The sequence below is a fragment of the Rosa chinensis genome, chromosome 1, assembly GCF_002994745.2.
Source record: "Rosa chinensis cultivar Old Blush chromosome 1, RchiOBHm-V2, whole genome shotgun sequence".
NCBI classification, from domain to species: Eukaryota; Viridiplantae; Streptophyta; class Magnoliopsida; order Rosales; family Rosaceae; genus Rosa; species Rosa chinensis.
In genome coordinates, this window is record NC_037088.1 from 63,607,200 (window position 1) to 63,628,195 (window position 20,996).

The window sequence follows — 20,996 nt, forward strand, 5'->3', positions numbered from 1 at the left end:
AAGTTTGTTTTGGGCTGTCAGTCCAATTCCTCTCACGACTTGAATTGGCCCTTTATATTCCTTGAAATACTAGGATTGTCAATTCCTATATTCACAAGGACTCTTCCTCCCCTCTGTTTATAGTAAGTCTTTAAACGGGGTTTCTTAGTCATAGATTTTCTTGATTTAGGTTCATTTTTCTTGTATTTCAACCGGCCTTGTCTTGTATGAACAATCTTCATCCTATATGTTTTCTGATAGCAAAACTGATCGAGCAATTGAAGCCATTAATCTTTTGTGCCTCTTCCCCTCTGTATATAGTTAAAGACTAGGAAACCGGGTTTCTCAGTCATAGATTATCTTCATTTAGGTTCATTTTTCTTGTATTTCAACCGGCCTTGTCTTGTGTGAACAATCTTCATCCTATATGTTTTCTGCGCTTTGCAATTATCGCCCAACGTTCCCATGAGTGGCATGAGCTACAACTATAATACGTCATCTGCAGCAATTAAAGATCCACTGACAAGTCAGAAAAGGCAAATATGTATGGAACAGTGGATAAATAATCAGGCAATAACAAATTCATAGCAAAACTGATCGAGCAATTGAGGTTGTGCTTGAAACTAATGTATCAAGCTTCATATTAATTATTACAGGGGCACCAACTAGTCTCTCTTGTTTCTTAGGACTTCTTCTAGGCTGCTCCTCCATCCAAGCCCCATGAGGATCATCCTCCTCCTTGGTTGTTGCAACAATTGAGGGGCAAATGGATCACTAGAATTGAATTCAGTAACATCGCCAACACCACTCTCTCGTCCCTCCTTCCCCAACTCATCTTGAACTGAACACCCCTCCTTATGACCTTAGAGGCCATACTAGATGGTGACATAACTCTGTCTGCTTACCTGCAACAAAGAAAAGGAAACACTCAAACACCAATCCAAAGGCTGGTTCAGCGAGTCGCGCGTCACCTCTCTATTCATGCATGTCTTTCTTTACATTTCTAACCACATTTGTATCAGCATGTTCTATCTTCATGCTAATGTACAACAAGTTGCAGGTCATCCTCCCGTAATGACACAAAAATAATATCAAGCTGGACATGTATGAGTTTATAAAGAAATTCATTTTGTTCAGCTCTTATTTAGTTGCCTACCATACTCACTATGCCTATATTTATATAGGTAGCAAACAACTCTTTTGAAATGAATAGAAAAAAGTAAGATTTGCTACTGAACTACCTAATTAACATTCATTTCCTTTAGCCATGCAATCAACATATTAGTTCAGCAGGGACTCAAGTGCGACTAAATTCTTAATACACTTGGTCATCCACCCATATCTTTGGAAACCTTGAAGAAAGTAACATAGTCTAGACATGTTCTTCTCTGAACTACATTTTTCAATTTCTGCTATCACCAAACTTAGATGTTGTTCCTCTCAAGCTTCTTTGACTTCTGAAACTGCTTGTCAGCCAGCCTCTTCTTCCTTTCGAGTGACATGTTAGCTTTCTTCTTGTACTGGTTGTACCCAGCTCCATTAAGCATCGTGCAAGTGTTGTCTTCTCCGGAATGATTGTCATAGTCTTCCCTTGTTATGAACCCGCGTCTGCAATGCTTGCAAAGTATCTGGTTAACCTGTCAAAAAAGTGTACCTCATCAACATATAAATATCAAGTAAAAGCAAGAACAGGGCTTCCCCTTACAGAACACAAGGACCAAATTCCCACATCCACAATAAGAATTTATATTTTTTTGGATAATCCACAATAAGAGTTTATATAATACAATAGCTAGACAAAGCTGAATTTTATTTCGATCAAATGTAATTAGAATAAAAAGCTATGGCATCCTGAATTTTATTTCGATCAAATGCAATTAGAAAAAAAAGCTATGAACCAAACTTGGCTTAATGGGCTTCAAAGACCACAATAGCTAAACAATGAGCAACCTTGTTAGATTGCCTTGGTTCATAGCAAAGGGTGACCTGAGGAAGTTGACCTAGCTTAGTTCTAATATCCACAAGGACATGGTGAGCCAGCTTAGTTCTAATATCCACAATGCCTCCAGACCCTCCTAGAGTATCAGCACACAGAAGCCCCATCCACATTCAGTTTAAGTGTTTCTGGCAGCAGAGCCTCCCACTTAATGACGCCTTGTCTAAAGAGATGGAATTTTAGCCTTCCCATTGGCTTTCACAAACTCATCATACCAGCTCATTGTTTGAGCCACAATCTCCAGTGAAGATTTAGACACATTAGATCGAAGCTTATCAATTCTGTTGCACCAAAGAGCCCAAAGCATCATTAGTAATTGTTCAAGAGTCTGTTTTGGCATAGTATTTGCTCTTTCTATAGCTAGCAATCATTCCTTACCAACAAACAAGTAGTAACTCTCACATGAAAATGAAATGGAGGAGCTTCAAGAAATTTTTTTTCTTGTCATAGATCGATGCCCCAATGACTTACAAGGATGTGAACACAAGAGACAATTAAGCTCACCTTAATCACCTTTTGCAAGAGTCATGTCAGTATCTATTACCCATCAGAGCAATCTTATTCACTAGCAGAGCTCTTGTTCATAGCATTATTATGTCAATCTCGCTCTACTTTACAAGATTGCTCTACTCTAGCAAGAATTATGTTACCAAAATATAAAGAAATTGCTGCACACTCAAATTTTACTCTAGCATTTCACCCAAACATCAAAATTACACACCATTAACCCACTGTAGCAGAGCTCTAGAAGCCATTTACATGCTTAAAGATGGAAAGAAATGTGTCAACCCAGACCACTCGAAGCAAAGACCCACCCACATTTCAAAACAGATATACACATGTCATGCCATGGATGAACAAAACTAAGAATATCAACTGGAATTTACAGGGGCAAAAGAACTGAAATTACCTGTGAGTCTTTGGGTTGCTTGGTCTGAAGCTTCTTGCCCTTCTTGCCCTTCTTGTTCTTGTTCTTCTTCTTCTTCTTCCCATCCGCCATTTTCAGAATTAAGATTTGCTCTGGGTCTTTTTCCTTCTAGAAGCTACTCTCTGCTACTGAAGAAATCTTGACGAAGAAGAAAATGAAGAGACTCCCGTCTCGGCTTGGGTTCATGCGATTTCTATGGGCTTTTTCTATGAAAAAAAGAATAAGTTTGTTAGACTTGGCCACTCTTAAAGCCAGCCAACTTGGCGGAGTGGCAAGGCGTGCAAGTATTTTGCAACTGGTCCCAGGTTCGAATCAGCAAGATAGGAGGATTGGTTTTTCTATTTTTTTCTTTTTTCTTTATGAGAACATTAACAGTTTAACACACCTTTCCTCTATAGTTTTAGAAGTTAAAATTAAATTATGACAACATGATAAACATTGTCTAAATATCTAAAGCTATAAATTTTAGTAATAAAATACGTAATTTTAAGAAAAATATTAATCTTACAGCAATTTTATTCTTTTTTTATATATATTTTTTATTAAAGTGTTGGTATATATTTTAAATTTCAATTTTTTTTTTCTACAACTTCTGAGTGTCCCGCTTGATATGAAATTTTGGCTCCTTCACTGTGACAAACATATGGCCGTTTCATTCACTACATGGCATTTTTTCTTTTTTCATTCTAATAGAAAATATTAGAACTTCATTTATCTTAATTTACTACTGTAAATGGAAGTCAAATTTTGATGTCAAATGCTTCAGCAAATTTTAGATTGTCATATATGCCCTTTAAATAAAATAAATTTAATACATATAAAATGATCCAAAATGTCATTATGCTAAAATACTAAATCAAATAAAAGAAAATTAGAAAAGAAACAAATGCACAAACTTTTATTCTCTTTAGTTGGTGAATTTTGAGACAAAAAACAACAAGTTCCTATCATATTGCTCCAGACATCGAACGAGTATAACGCTAGTACTATTATTAAGATAAGAGAGCTAACTCTTTGTAACTAATTTGTTTTACAATTATAGCCGTGAAATATTTATAAAATTTAACATAAAATTAATTATCAAGGCCAAAAATCCCTAGCCTTTCTTTCGGTTTTGCTAATTGCAGGTTTGTCAATGGAGCATTCAAATTCCAAGGCCTCCAAACCCCAGTCCTACCTCCTGTAAGCAAAGCTTTCTTTGGCTCTAATGAACTGGCTACTGGACACAAAACAATCCTGGTGCGTGATCCAAAGGCCCGGTTCTCCTCCAGTGCTGATGACTCTCTTGCACATGGATAATGTGCCAGCTGACAATGTGGTGCTCACCAAAAGGGACAGGCCAGCCTCCCCGTATTCATCCCCGAATAAATTGAAGGTACTGCTACCTGACTTGTTTACAACACTGACATGCATAGACATGCCTACAAGAAGCTGAAGATGTCAGAATTCACTACCAAGTTCTCTGCTAAATCACTTGGGATGGTGGAGGCTCCGGGTAGTATTTTGGTACCCAAAGAAGCAATGCAAGAGGGAAAACTGAACCAAAGAAGGAAAGCGGAAGGCCTCTTTGTTCCAAGAACAAGAATCCATCCAAAGCAAAGAAAATAGCGGAAGCACAAGAACTCTGCCTGGCATATCTTATCAAGCCTCCAAGCCATAGTTTAAAGGGCAAGGAGAAAATTTAAGTCTTTTGTTTTAGAACTTTGCCTATTTACTATGCTTAGTTTTCATATTTTATAGGCTCGCTTTAACAAGTGAGCATGAGATGTCTTTAATGAGTGGTGCCTATGTATACCACATTTTCTTATCTGCCCTCTGTATCAAGGCAGTGAAAAAGTATATAATGTACCATTCTAGCTTGAGCTAATGAAATCGTTTTGATTTGATTCAAAAAAAAAAAAAAAAAAAAAGATTCACAGACAATACTAAATCGCAAGTAATCTCCCAGTAACTCTAGTCGGCCCTTGCTGGCAACTCTAACCATTCTAACAAACCAAAATAAAGGTAAACAAAAATTAAAGAGATCACTGACCAGAGTTTATCATATAAATATATAACTAATGAATTTCATGTGAGCCAACTTATAAAACATTATTACCCAAAATCCCTCTCCTGGAAGAAATGGAAAAAAAAAAATTAATACAGCCTGCATATAGGTAAACTAACCAAAAACAATCTAAAGTAGACAAGCAACTGGAAATCAAACAATCGAGAACAGTCTTAAGGATGAACATATGCTATATCCTCTTCAAATTAATAGTGCGTGTGTGTGTGTTTACAATATCAAGATGGAATAACACTGGAGAGCAAACACAAACTAGAACATGTATTATCTGCAATAGAAGAGCCCGAGCAAAACAAAGACTTGAAAATCTATGAGAAAAGAGATGTTGAAAAAAAAAAAGATACCTAGAAGTGGATCCATAATTGGAAACCTCAGAAAGTTGAACAGGTTGTGCCCTAGAACTCAACTAGGTCTTGCTTGCTAGCTCGTCGTGCAAGTTTTTAGTACCGCCGGCAGAGGGAGTCAGATTTAGATCCCAACTTGGCTATTTATAGAAAAACAGTTTCTGTCACAGGTGGACCACTGTTTCTTTTCCTGATTTGGGCCTGGTCTTGTGTTGGTCTTCAGATTCTTTGCCTTCTGTGTTTTTGGTGGCCAAACTTTTCTCTTCTCCACGCCCTTTGAAGATTTTGAGTTGGGGTTTCTCAGTTAAAGTAGGGATCGTTTCAGATTGCCTCCTAAGCGGGTTGGATTTTTTTTTTCCCTCTTTCAAGAGGCTCTTACCTTTATCATTGCTCTCTTGTTAGTTGTTACTTAGGGCCGCCTCTGAGGGGTGCCAAGTGAGGCAGCCACTTCAGGCAAGTGGTGTAACTAGAAATTCTATCATGGAGGGTCAAGAATATGATCAAAATATCTTAGTATCTTTATATACAAAAGAATTGAACTTTCGTAGTAAACAATAAATAAGTAAGAACAAAATGAATGCAAAGTCTGTTATAAACAATGTTGAAAGAAAAAGTTTACAATTGTTGATAACGAAAGTAGTAAGGTCGTAGGATTAAACAAAGAAATTTTATAGTTCACAGCTGAAACGTTGGCAAAATCCAGATTGATGGTTGAAGACTCATCTTCACTAGCATTGAAGCCTTTGTGCTGTCAATAGATAGAAAGCTTTCATCTTCTACATCATACACACCAAAATCATTAGGACCACGAGGCCCATATGTACTTTTAAAACAATCATAATCATGAATAAAGTATATGCAATTCCGTAGACATCCTGGAAAACTTGAAGAGATTACCGAAAACGAAGAGTTATCACCTAGGAAGAGTGTTTCACCACCTAAACTGTTTTTCTTGGTCCACTTACACTCATCAAAATTCAATTTGTAAATTATGAATTTTGATGTTGTACGCATGTCATTCTTCTGATCAAAGCTAATGTGTCTTTCAACCATCAACAATTCTTTCTTATTTGAATACACAAGATAACTCTTTATGGTGTGATATCGTCGAAGGCTGCGTGCAGCTAATTTTCGATTGAAATTGAATCTAGTAATTTCAAGAGATAAAAGTCAGCAAGATAGGAGGGTTGGTTTTTCTATTTTTTTCTTTTTTCTTTTTGAGAACATTAACACACCTTTCCTCTATAGTTTTAGAAGTTAAAATTAAATTGTGTAAACATGATAAACATTGTCTAAATATCTAAAGCTATAAATTTTAGTAATAAAATACGTAATTTTAAGAAAAATATTAATCTTACAGCAATTTTATTCTTATTTTTTATATTTTTATATTAAAGTGTTGGTATATATTTTAAATTTCAATTTTTTTTTTCTACAACTTCTGAGTGTCCCGCTTGATATGAAATTTTGGCTCCTCCACTGTGACAAACATATGGCCGTTTCATTCACTACATGGCATTTTTTCTTTTTTCATTCTAATAGAAAATATTAGAACTTCATTTATCTTAATTTACTACTGTAAATGGAAGTCAAATTTTGATGTCAAATGCTTCAGCAAATTTTAGATTGTCATATATGCCCTTTAAATAAAATAAATTTAATACATATAAAATGATCCAAAATGTCATTATGGTAAAATACTAAAATCAAATAAAAGAAAATTAGAAAAGAAAAAAATGTGGGTTAAAAACACAATATATTTCACTCTAAAAATTACTCAGAATAGTTTTCAAACTTTTATTCTCTTTAGCTGCTGAATTTTGAGACAAAACACAAGTAGTTCTTATTATATTACTCCGGCCATCGAACGGGTACAACGCTAGTACTATTATTTAGGAAAGAGAGCTTGCTCTTCGTAACTAATTTGTTTTTCAATTATAGCCCTGAAATATTTATAAAATTTTACATAAAATTAATTATCAAGGACAATAGCATCAATACATAAAATAGAAGATAAATATACATAAAAAAATCAAATGGCTATATACATGGAGGAACAAAAAAACTTCCCACTACTTTACCATTGAGAAAAAAACTATCTCCCCACCCCTACTATTATTCTACTAAAGTTTGTTGATTAAGGATTTATGGCTAGGGTGTATGCCAATATGCTATAAACTAGAAGGGTAATTCTCCCTCGTATATCAAAATAGAAAAATTATTGTGAGGAAAAGTATAACCAGAGTAATAGTTACTTCGTTACTTGTCGCGTTGTCGTAAGTAATGACGACATAATCTCTGTAATCTTAACCTATAGGTTGGTATCACCTTGGAGCAAGTCCACCGGTTGCTTCTTGACCGGTCACCAGCTAGGAAAAGCTGAGGTGGTGACCATGGAGGAGAAAAACGCAACTCCACTGGTAGCTTCTTGACCGGGCAAAATCCTGACTTTCTTGACCGAAGCCAAGAAAAAAGCCAAAGGCTTGACATTTTTCTTGCCCAGCCAACCCATCTGCCAGCTCGGCCCAGCCCTGAACGTGGGTGACATCAGCACCAGGAAGCTTCACAGTCGGAGAAGCAGCTGGAGAAGTCGCCGGCAGCGAGGAACCTTAACGGAAACAGAAACCCAGAAACACATTCGTCAAAACTCGATCGAATTGAAAAACTAATTATACAGACGTGTAGAGAATGACGAGGGGATGAATTTCCATACCACATGCAAGCAAATCGGTGACCGGAGTCGCCGAAAAACACCACAGAACAGCCGTAGCAGTCGTTGCTTCTTGCCGTCGATTCTCCATTTCCGTTCAGTGCATGGATGATCCAAGGTCAAGGGGTTGCTGGCGACGGCGAGACGAAGATGATGGTGTCTGCGAGCTGAGCGAGAGTGGCCGGAGGAGCGATTTCCAGTCGGGTTTCCTGCCGGGTCGCCCTGCGTCTCTGGTCAGAGAGCACTGAGTTCTCTCTCTCTCTTGAATTTTCCTGTCTCTTCCCATAGTTTAAAGTGAATAGATGTGTCCCATTAATGAATGATGGCTAGGATCAATCGGTGGGAAAAGGTGGATGGCTAGCATCGCGCCACCTGTTTCTCTTTCTTAAATTAATTTCCCAAAATTCCAAAAGTTCGAACAACCACGGAAAATAGCCCGGTGATCCGAATAATTCTCCGAAAATTTCACGAACTCGTCGTGACGTGCATATATTGGGTTGTAATGGCAAGAAAAAAGTGAACAATAAAAATCGATGAACAGTCACTACACCAAAAATCTTATCAGACAACGGCAGAAAACCGTTGTGGGATTTGGAGACCCACCGTTGTAGAGTGAGCCGTTGTCTGATGAAAAATCAGACAACGGTGGAACACAGTTGTGTGATAAACACACAGACAACAGGTATGTGTTATAACTGTTGTGTGATAGCTCGGCAGATGACTCGGCAGATGCCAAGCGCAGCTGCGCAGCAGTTGAGGCGCTGTCTTCAGACAACAGTTACAGTTTTAAGCTGTTGTATGTTAAGTGTGTCAGACAGCATTTTTTTATTTTGTCTGTTGTCTGATTTAGATTAGGACAACTGAGTTCTTGTTTGGTCTGTTGTTTGATTGCTTGTCAGACAACATGAGTTAGAATTATTCTGTTGTTTCATCACTCCTCACACAACAGCTTATAGAGTACTAGTGTGGTATGATTGTTACCTGATCATTGTGTGATCATAATTGGGCAAAATTAATGCTCCATTATTACCTAAATAATGGTACTGATCAATATTGAAAAGAAATTTGAATCCAATTCATCAATTGAAGTACTCTGATTCATACATTAAACAATCAAATGTACTACAAAGGATGTATTTCCCAATCATCCACACATTAAGACACAAAAAATAATTCTAATATCTCCTGGATATATGTATTGATGACAAACTTAGCCCCCTCATTCCACATATGAAAATGCCAAACCATCTGGTGCGCTTAACTGTTCTTCCGAGCAGAGACTTCATAATCTTTCCAAAGCTCCCAAACTTCTACCCTTGCTCCTGTTCTCACTTCTACCAGCAATACCATATGAATTAATTCAGACAAAGCAGCACTATTCAGTTATTCAATGAAAATAGAGTTCATGTAACTATCCCAAACTCAATGGAATCTTATATAAAACACTTTCCATTAGTTGAGTGCATCTGCTGAATGGATTAAACAAAGTGTATTTACCTTGTGATTCCAAAACACATAAAGATTGCAATAAAATCACACATAATAAAGACTTGCCAAATGAATGGTAGTTCAGAGAGCCAAATAATTACAACTTGTAACTCATGCTTCAACAATTATTCCAATAAATAATATTCAAACAAAACAGCCATATTTATTGCAGGGAAAAAGAAGATATATTCATGATGAGCAAATTGAGAAGTTGTGGGACTTCAGATGCCATGGAACTCATCACCAACATTACATGTATTACTAAATGTCTTTTAGTTGCCATAATTAATATGTGTCTTACACGCGCAAACAGTTTGAGTTGTTGGCATTTTGATATTTCTTGTTTACTTCTTTAGTGTATTTCTTTCTTTTGTACCTATTGTCCACCTTAGGTGCTTTTGCTTTTTGTTAGTTTCAAGAAGGTAGTTTCTGGTGTACTTAGAAGACTATTGTGAACTATCTAATTTATAAATGAACAATTAAAATAGCACAAAGAACATTGGGAAGAAAGTTAATGTTTTACCTTGAGTCATGACTCAATTACACATCAATAATATATCATCCAGTATTCCATACAAAAAGATGCAGAAAAGGCGATACTTTTTGAAGAAGAAATGTGTACTAAGGAGTTCATATAGATATAAACTTCCCCATACAAATTAGCAAAGCGAATACCCTCTAGCAAGTAGGCGATTTAACAAAACTTACAAGTGCACCAAAACCATCTTTGAGCTGAAAAGTTGAGTTGAATTCCGCCTGAGAGCATTGTCTCCTATATGACTGCATTTAAAGAAAACAACTTATCAGATGGGAAAATGTTGACTAACCAACTCTAAACTACTAAGAGTTGACATACAAATGCTTCATAATGGTAACATATCAAGACCCGGTGTAGCCTCACTATAGATTGGGATGTATCCTTGAAGTTTGTTGCCAATTAGGTCCAGATAGAAAAAATTAGAAAGACTACCAATTGAAGGCGGAATTTGCCTACTCAATCTATTGTTATTCAAATCTCTACAGTAGAGTATATATATATATATGAAGAAAATTCCAGATTTTAGTGCATATTTTGGCCCAGCGATAACATCATTAAAACCAAAACTAGTTATAATAAAAATAGTTTAATAAAAAAAAAATGCAGCTTTAGAGATCCTTACAGATATAGATGCTTCAACAAGATCCTATAGTGTGAGGGATAGACTTAGAGAAACTGTGGCCATCGAGGATTCCTGCATGCAAACATGTATTTAGGAGGCTAATGGTCAAGTACCGAATAGTTGGCTATAGAAGATGAGAAAAGTGACATTAGCTGAGAATGATTGTGCATTTTCATCAAACTTTATCATTCACAAAAGTTTCCATGTCATAGGCCTCAACTTCTTTAATTAAGTCCACCTTGTTTGATTAACCCCATTCATTTTCTATTGCACACCAGCTAGTAAACAACTATATATATATATATATATATATAATTTTTTAGGAGAAAAATGATGAGAATGACCTACCTGCTGCCCAAAGCCAATATCTTGAGTGAGTATATTTAGGTGGGAACACAAATGTCATTCGTGGAATTGCTATACATGGAATCAATTAGAACCATAACAAATATTGACTAAACTACTAAAATGATGGACATGATTAAATGCATCATGAATATTTACTACACACCAAATCTGTAGATCAGGATATTGCAGTTGATAAAAAAAATATCTTCAAAAAAGATGAAAGCAGTTCTCACAAATCTGAAGAATCAAAAGGGATCAATAGGTTTTGCCCAAAAACTCTGCACTTCAGTCAGAAATGCTAGTGCAATCTAGTGATTATTGACTGTTATATCAATGGTTTTTCATGTTCGCAACTGCGGTTAGACTAGCGTATAGATGCAGGACAAAGAAATTTGAGAAATTAGTCAAAAGCGATTAAGAATGGCACTACAATTTATCAAACTTTATACCAGTAATAGATGTCTAGATACCTTTTACCAGTTTCAAATTTCTAGCAAGAGTGCAATCAATGTGTGGCTTTACTATCAGAGAAAATTTGAAAATCCCTCAAAGAGGCAGAAATTATTCTGATGTTTTTAAAAGTAGCTTACTCTTTTGCACTCGTACACGGACCTGAACCCCAATTTCCTCGTCTCCTTTTACCTAATTAATATAGAAAAGTAAACTCAGATAACAAATAGCATAGATCAAAATTGAAAAGAGATCAAAACAGATAATTCATTGATCTATAAAATAACTAATGCATGAGAAGCTTACAGATTTTATTTTCCCTGTAGAACGTATTTCCAGGCGAACTGAGGCAAAGAACTTTAATGCAATTCCTCTAGATGTCACTTCTGGATTCCCATAATACACACCAATCTTGCAAAATGAATGAATGATGGTAATTATTTTGGAAGTGTAGTACTTGTGATTAGGGGGCAAAAATTACCATGGATCCTATCATAACAATTGCCCCCATATATAAATACAGATGTTTCCTACTTGAGTTCAATTGCTTGGATCCAGACACTCAATCTAAAGGATTGCAATGGATCCAAGTATGTATCATGTATATCTGAAATTCAAGGCTCAGATACAAGTGCCTAGACCCAGGCACTCATACTCGGCAACAAATCCAAGGTGTATGATTGGCAAAAGAAGTCATACAAACAATGCTAAGTAAAACTACCTTATATCTTATTTGATTCAAGAATATGAGAGTACATCCAGCTTTAGATGCATTTCTTGCGCAAAGCTTGGCTCATAAAGCATGCTTGCAAACCCATTTGTTGCATCCCGATCTCACCCTATGTAAAAGACCAGAAAGTCATTTGACTTATATGAGCAATCGCATATCTGACATTCAAAACTACCAGCAGAAAAAAAAAAAAAGTTACTTCAATTTCTGCTCGTGGAGTGAGAGCCGAGACAGAATAGACACTGATAAGATCAATGGCACCAGATCTGCTCATACGATCTGCAACTGAGGTGATACAAAATCAATTAGTACGTCAAGAATACTTCCAAAATACTTAAATAGTTCCCATTGGATACACACATAGTTAAAGATATCTTACTCTCGATCAAGTGCCATTTCGCCATGATCAGGCTGGCAGACAATCAGATTTTCTACATCTACTCCCAATGCTTTTGAATATGCTGGATCAAAGGCATGTTCTGCATCAACAAGCATAGCATTTCCTCCAAGCCTTTGCTTATTATCAGTAAAAGCTAAACTTTGGTTCCAGCACAAACACAACAATTTTGAAGAAGTAATTCTTTAGTTACTGGAAACTAAGTTTCCAAATGAAAGTTCATACAACTACAGTACCTGCACCGGTCAATACAATATGACATTGTCATCAAGAAAAGCAAGTCAATATTCCACTAATATATGAACCCAATTGCTAAAAGAAAGAAACTTTCCATTATAGTAATCACATAGATAATACAATTCTATAATCGTTCATTCAATCAAATTCAAGCCTAAAGCAGTTGAAACCAAGAACCCAATCGACTTAATAACACAATTTCACACTAAAAGGAGAAGGAATTTTGCAATTGGAGAGAAGAAGGCTAGGCCAAGAAAACGTAAACAAGCTGAGCACAGAATCGAAAACTTTTCAGTCTTATGGGCTCGGAATAAAAACAAGCAATAAAGGGTTCAAGACCCAATTTTCGACCAAATCAAGAAATGTAAACAAGCTTAGCACAGAAGCAAAAGATTTTAACACTAAACCATATAAATCTATCAATCAAACACTAATTAATCGACTCCACTTAAAGCCTTAACACTTACCCAGAAGCCTCAACCCTATAATTGAATCAAAGCAACAGAAATCAATTATCCAAATCTCCCTATTGTAACTGTAACTTCACGACCTTAGTCCTAGAATCACTCGAGTCACATAAATAGAAAGAGAGGAAGATGGAGAGGTGTTTACCGGACAGAAGCGACAACCGTGAGATCTATTAGAGGTTTCGAAAACCCAGCCTTCACATTCCTTGATGAACTTCTTCTTCCCAATACCCAGAACTAGCAGATCGAAGAACCTCTTCTTTCTTTTTCCAGTATGAAGAACCCTAATCTCAAGTCGAGATAATGGAGAAAGGAGAATTACACACCTCTTTGAAGTTTGAAAATCAGAAATCGAAGAAAAGAGAGGGTTAGGGGTTGCAACTCAGAGAATTGCAGAGAGGGAAGTGAAATGAGAGAGAGGGGAAGTGTGGAAGTTTTTTAGCTGAAAACTCAAGGCCAAAGTGGGATTGAGAGATGCAAGGCTCGGGATTTTGCTCGAAGTGAAGAAAGGCTCGGGGTTTTGCTCTTAGACTTGAAAAACAGAAGTGTGTGTAATGGTGCCCTCGAGTTGTATAAGGCACCACGAATTAATATTTTTTTTTTAATTACTCAGACAACATATCAAGTTCTATATGTTGTCTGAAGTGTAGCAAAGCCGAGGGAACAAAGATGGAAATTTCCCGCCTGTGCAATCAAAATTTCAATTTTGGCGCTGAGGCTAGGCATTTCTTAATCACACAACAGAAATAGTTTATTACGTTGTAGGAACTCACAAGCATGATAAACCATTGAATCCAAATTTGCTCATTTTGGGAGGAGAATGAATGTCATTTTGGAGACTTCTCCAAATTTTGCCACTCACTTGCACAACGGCACATTAAAAACCATTGTATGATGATTTGCAAGTATACTCCTACAACACAAATAACTAAACTGTTGTACAATTTAGTGGCATCTAGGGTACAATTTGGAGCCAAATTTGAGTCCATCTAGGAGGGAAATCTGCCGCAATATTTTTTTTGATTCACACAACAGATTATTCTTGTAACCGTTGTGCAATGACTTTCTAGATAAAAACTTCAGAATTTTAACCACCTTATACAACGTAAGTTTAGTAAACATGTTGTCTGATTCACTTTCCTTCATCACACAACACTTTTTTTTTTTGTTGTGCAAAAAGTGTTGTGTGTTAAGGTTTTTGGTGTAGTGAGTGAAAAGTGAATAGTCTTGATAGGTCAAGAAAAAAAACAGGTGGAAACTCATGTCTAGTGGCAGTGAACAGTAACTTGACTGGTTGATGCCTCGACTTTTCTTGACTACGGGTGGAGTTGCTCTTAAGATTATGTAATTCTTTAATTTCCATCTATTACTATCTTCCAAGAATTTCATCGGGTAGACTAAGAGCCACCATACAAAATGGGCAAAAAAAAATTTAAGGGATGTAATTCTAATCATTTATCAACTACATCACTCTTTAATTAGGTCGTCCGCATAGATGGTAATTATATCTTGACTGGAAATTTGTGACATACTGTCGTGTAGAATCTTGTATTTAACCCGTCATTACTAGAATGCATGTCACTTTAGAAAGTCTACAGTGTTAAAATGTGGTGGAAATACGTTTCAACATAATGTACCTCATTCATTTTGTCGAAATTATTCCCTTAATTTCTTAAAAGGGGCTCTTTCACTAAGGGATCTTTTGTTTTTTGTCATTATAAGGGATCCTTTATGAGACCCATTTTTCGATCACATATGGACATCTCGACCGTTCAATTCTTAGGACTCCATAAATTGATCACTTATGTAAATTTTCAACCAAATTGATGACCGTTAAGGTATCGAATTAGATTAATCAAATGACGAACTAAATCTGTCTAATATGAACCGTTCATGTTTATTATTGTAAATCAAACTTATGGGTGCCTCAACAATTATCAATTGGACTGAAAATTTACAGAAGTGATCTACTCATGTAGACCTAAAAATTGAACGGTTGAGATGATGCTATGTGATCGAAAAGTTAGTCTAATAAGCGGTCTCTTAAAATGGCAAAACAAAGAGATCCCTCACTAAAAAGACACATTGATTAAATAGTTCCAATTTTATGAACTAGAGGCAAAAATATATACCCCCTATACTTTAATGTTTGAAAAACAAAAAAATGGCTTCATTGCTATCCTGAAGACTTTTATACTTAATTATCCTCGTTTTATCGAGGTTCAACAAAAAAAAAAAAAAAGGTATGATGTGGTCTCTTATATGACTTTTATGACTTTTAATGTGTAAGCCAAAAAATCTACTTGACAATCTTACAAAAGTGATATCAGTCCAAAAAAAAAAATGATATCAGTCACTAATTAAATGTCATTAGGAAATTCCGAAATTTTGTAAACAGCATATGAGGTTTATCCACTTGTACTCAAACTGTTGAAGATAAGAATTTGTTCTTCCTAGATCTATTACACCATGACACCATTTCTGTTCTTATGTCCTGCATTGTTCAAAACCACATGGTAAGCTACATTGCATTTTAGTCACAAATAAGTGCAATAATAAAAAAATAAAAAAAAACTTCAATAGCTAAGCGTTATTGATCTATGCTTAATTATAGGAGTACCAGGATCTACTTAGCACATAACCGATGTCGGAAGGGTATTACGCAGGACCCGAGGATTGCTGGACTGAATGCGGTTGCAAGGTTATTAAGCTAAAGCAATCGCAGGGCAACTCTCCTTTGGCAGGTCATGAATGAAAGTGATTGTAAACCTCTATATGTTACACCAATCACCAGTGCCTGCCAATAGGGAGGAGCCTTATGACTGGTTTGCTTATTAATTGACGACTTCTAGTTTTCAAGCCAGTTGCTCACTTGCTTGTAATAGTACTCCTCTGGTTTCAATGGTGGTCTGGCGCAAGCTGTATATATAAGCGCTCCATTTGGGTCAAGGCTTCAAGAGATGGAGATGGAATAAACCAGGTGACTAGAAAATAGGATATCCAAAGGATTATGCTGTGAACATTCTTCAACGGCTGCTTTTCCAGGTTTTTATTGGGGCCGGGGACATTCAATTCTGCTGCTAGATGTATTTTTCAGCTCCTTATCTGATCCTTGAAAACGCTCTTTCTTTGCATAAGAGATTCTTCCACTCTTATTGTCCATGCATTCAAGGTGAAAGGAGAAAAAAAGCAGATGAAAGGAGATGCCTTTCCTTATTATATAAAGAGCTGAATAGCCTTATAAACAGCATATCCTCTTGTTCCTTCTCTTCCTTTTTCTTTCAGTGTGGAATTTTTTTTAATTCAGAAGAAAAAGCCATAAATCTCACTATTATTATGAACCATCATTTTATATTTTCACTTTGATTTGCTGGTGTACTTATACATGTGTTCAACTGAGTTTTGCTGTCAATATCTTTATAAAGTGTCTAAGTTTACTAAATATCAATAAACATAGCAAGCTTATATGTAATTAGGTGACCTTAAATCACACATAATACTATGTGATCGATAACAGAAAAGAATAAGGTCTATCTAGCATTGCTCATATTTCGACAGCAACAGCTTGATTCACAAGTCATAGAACATTCAAATAAGATCTAACTCTATGAATTCAAATCTACAGGATATTTTAATGTCTAGAGACATGCACTTGATCAATAGCTATTGACATCATGTACTCATTCAAATCAAAACACGAAAACTTCGGGATAGGATATACCCTTCCCCCACATACCTGCACCACAGTAAAGAAATTGATTATCAACTAATTAGTATACGATTTCATGAACAGATATTTTTTTCATATGTACTTGCCTTCCGAGCAACAGGACAACAGCTTGAGGATTTTTTTTTTTTTCTTGGAAACCAAACGCGAACCAATAATTTAGTGCAGCATGATGAGGTATAAATAATACAAAAGATATTGTAATACGAAGAATAGCTTAGTAGAAACTTATAGTAAACGCAAATATAAGTTTTACTTGGAGACTTCTTGTGCCTCGGAAACCAGAAGCAGAGAGTACTGTAAGACCAGGACCAAGTTGAGGAAGAGAATACTTGAGCCTTGTTGTCCTCCTTGTCCTGTTTTGGGCCTCTATTTGAATCCCTTTTTTTCTATGATTGTGAAGTTTGGGCCACACCTGGAAGCCCAATGCAAAACGTTTGCATGGTTATAAATACTAGCATGCAGGGAAAATCGAGACACAGGATAAGGAAAGGGGTTTAGGGTCTGAGCGTTGGAATTCGAAGGCCATGAAGGCTGAGGCGGATTGGGTCTCGACCAAGTCGCTGTATATATGTTGCATGGAGAAATATAGGGACAAGAGCGTGCGTACACAGTGTTACAGTGTCCAGGCCATCAACTTGACCGAGTTGCTCTCCTTTTCCGATACTCCGATTACCATCTCTTTTTCCAGATCTCCACCAATCAAAGCTATGGGATCTCCACCAACCAAAGTCCAAGACCATATCCTGCGAGAAGTTGATTTTCTTCAAGGCAACGACGTTCCCCACGAGATGGGTTTCGGTGTGTTTGGATCTCAGATTGTTTTGGCCGGCGGACTTCAACTTCCGCAACGACATCGGACTTCCAAGGTCTATGTGTTGGACACCTTGCGAGGTAAGGCCCAAGTTCATCAAGCGCAAAGCCAACAAACCCAAAGCTAAAGCTCGTGATCATGGTTTTCCGGAATTTCAATCACCAAAACGTTTTCCCCAGCTGATGGAGATCGAGGGTAAACTGTACGCTCTCGACTTACGGCCTCAAGAAGGCTTCTCCAGCTGCAGCTGCAGCCCCAGATCCTGCTCCTGCTTCTCGTCCTTTGAGGTATTTGACCCCCAAACCGGATCATGGGCCGCTCTTCCGGATCATCCTCCCTCGACTATGGAATGTGGTGGTCTCCTCTCTTGTGCAGTTTTGGGCACCAAGATCTTGATCTCTGGCCGTAAGACTCCGGTCTACTGCTTTGACGTGGCGGAGCCTACCCGACCATGGAATGAACTCTGGGTTCGTCATTACCGCGGTCAAGAACTGCCCTTCCCTTTTCGCAGGTTTTGGTTTTGGACTTGGAGGAGGATAATAGTAAGATATTGTTTTTCTCCAGTGGGAAGACTAGTACATGAACCTGTCCTATGATCTTTTTCTCGAGCTTGTAGCGAGCATAGAGGTGGATATTAAATTTGATCCCTCCTCAATCGGTTTTACCCATCTTGGAGGTCAAAAAGTATGCTTTGTGTTTTTGCATTGGTGGATTTTTCATAAGATGCGTGGGGTTTACTTCGATCACATTCGAATATTCTTTTTCGAAATCTGCTGCTAGTGGTGACACTCGTACCAACAGTTGTGGTGATGATCCATATTTCCGTGTATTTTACCCCTCCAACTCGAATGGTAGATCCTTCTCCGCCAAAAAGCTGGGTTGGCGCACCTTTGAATACCACTACTGGTCTGAGGACGCTTCTCCCATCTTTACAGAAGTGTTCGGTTTAGGGTGATGATCCATATTTCCGTGTATTTTACCCCTCCAACTCGAATGGTAGATCCTTCTCCGCCAAAAAGCTGGGTTGGCGCACCTTTGAATACCACTACTGGTCTGAGGACGCTTCTCCCATCTTTACAGAAGTGTTCGGTTTAGCTGTGCTCCCACTCCATCACCGCCACCGTGTAAGTTCTCTGGTTTACTTGATGATGCGCATTCCATGTGTCATGATTTGTCTTACTTTCTGTTCAAGGGTAAATAATGTCTTAATCAAGCGTTACATTAGGTATATATTGTTCTGTGCTTCGTATATATTTTTCTGGGGTAACTATGCAGAGTAAAACTTTGTCAAACCAGGTTCAATTAGAAGTTGTTCTCTTCATTATTTTATTACCTTATAGTTTGAGTGTTTTAGCTAGTCAACAAAGTTAAGCTTTTTGAATATTGATTGAAGGCTAGGTCCAGGGTCTGTTGTTAGATGAAATGTAATAGTTGAGAGTAAAAAGTTATTACGGGATTAATATGAAAATATACCTAAAGAGAAGAGTCAATTAAGCAACAATAAGATAAGGTACGTACCTTGCAATAAGAAACACTTGGCGTAAGCAAGTCCTTTCAAGACTTGTACAGTTTTAATTATATGAATTTGTTATCTAATTTGCATTTGCCTAATTGCCCATTACAAAAACTATCAGCACTAAGGAAAGATGGACATAACTCTATCCTAAAGCTATTTTACATGATTCTAATCAATCAAGCTAACTTTCACACACACACACACAAGTATGTATATACACACAGTTTTTTGCAAAAATGGTTCCTTCTAGCAATAGTAAAGATTGTGGGAAGTGTCTTCCTAGCTCTGATGGCTTTATTTATTCTTCCAATTGCAATTTAGTATTGGCATTTGGGCTAGTTTAATGGTAGATTATGGACATCCATGGAATCAGCGACCTTGATCTATCCTCATTGATCATTACCATTGGAAAGGGAATTCTCTATCCATTTAGCTGCTGCTCCTGCTTATGATCGAACTATGGAGAGAAACAAACTATCTTGTTTTAGGAAAGCAATGCCCTTTTTGTGGTGGTCAATACAATTATTAACACTATCAGATGCAGATTGCGCTCTCTGACTAACCTTAGTACCTTACTGTTATTCCTTTCTAGTTGTCTTTGGTTTTATTCGTGGGTTGATGATGAGTATGTTTGTTGAGCAGGAGGAGGAGCAGCAAGGACCCTTCCGCTGCAAAAGTTGCCAATTCTGCTTTAGCGCTAAAAAAAAATTGAATTCTCATTTATCTATCAGTGAGTGTTGCAGATCTGAGCAACGACTCGTCCAGTGCAAATTCTGTGGATGCAACTTTTCCCATCAAGAATTGTATGCTCACTTCAATAGCAGCCTGAGTTGTAGATCCAATTTTACAGGTCATATTTGACCGCAGAGACAAGGAATATATAAGATGAAGCTAGCTAAGGCTATGTAGTAAATATGCACCTTTTACCCAAAACCTTGTTTCTCTTTATAGACTTATGACTGCAAACAGTAATTGGATGATGACGCAAAATATCATAGCAAGACAAACCACAACACACCAACACAGAATTTTATAGAGGTTCGACAAAAACTTTGTCTACGTCCTCTGTGTGATCTCTCTTGAGAATCACTAACACTATGGAGATAACAACTTGATTACAAGTACTTATTGAAATCCCTATGCTAATCCCCAACCTCTTTGCTAGATCTCTCTATCACCCTTGGCTCTCCCTGCCCCTGTGTTTATATGTAGCTGAGAACTCTCTGAGATCTCTTCTCTGATCTGAGGACACATTTTGTGACCTCCCTGCAACCCTATTTATAGATTATAGGTGCTGGTTACAAACATGTCACATTAGGATTCCTAAAACTATTAGAACAAGGAAAGAGAGCTAGATTTCCTATTCCTAACTAGAATAGAACTTACCTTCCAGGTCTAAATCAATAGGAATAACTATTCCTATTCCAAAACCCATTTAGGATACTAGAAGAATTCCTGTGCGCACTAATCTTCATTTACCCATCTGGTTTTGCCTTGAATCCTAATCAATTTAGGCATATCAACGAGCCAAATTCACAACAATCTCCACCTTGGTGAGTTGATACCAAACTGATTGCTGCAACCTCCAGGATATCTTGTACTTCTTGAAGTAATCCTGAAACCTTCAAGAACCTTCACCT

The 20,996-nt window shown here is 37.0% G+C and overlaps 1 protein-coding gene and 1 long non-coding RNA gene across 2 annotated transcripts; both read right to left on the minus strand.

Annotated features, from left to right (window-relative positions):
- Positions 1 to 1,239: 1,239 nt before the first annotated feature.
- On the minus strand, positions 1,240 to 3,036 carry LOC121051122. Its single transcript, XM_040513125.1, has 2 exons — positions 2,886 to 3,036; positions 1,240 to 1,616 (listed from the first exon to the last, which is right to left on the minus strand). Exons 1-2 carry the CDS (start codon positions 2,973 to 2,975, stop codon positions 1,404 to 1,406), a joined length of 303 nt encoding a protein of 100 aa, XP_040369059.1. The 5' UTR covers positions 2,976 to 3,036; the 3' UTR covers positions 1,240 to 1,403.
- Positions 3,037 to 15,643: 12,607 nt separating this feature from the next.
- Positions 15,644 to 16,193, minus strand: LOC121051079. The gene is made up of 2 exons (XR_005805060.1): positions 15,920 to 16,193; positions 15,644 to 15,793 (listed from the first exon to the last, which is right to left on the minus strand). It is a non-coding gene; the product is annotated as an uncharacterized LOC121051079 (long non-coding RNA).
- Positions 16,194 to 20,996: the final 4,803 nt, after the last annotated feature.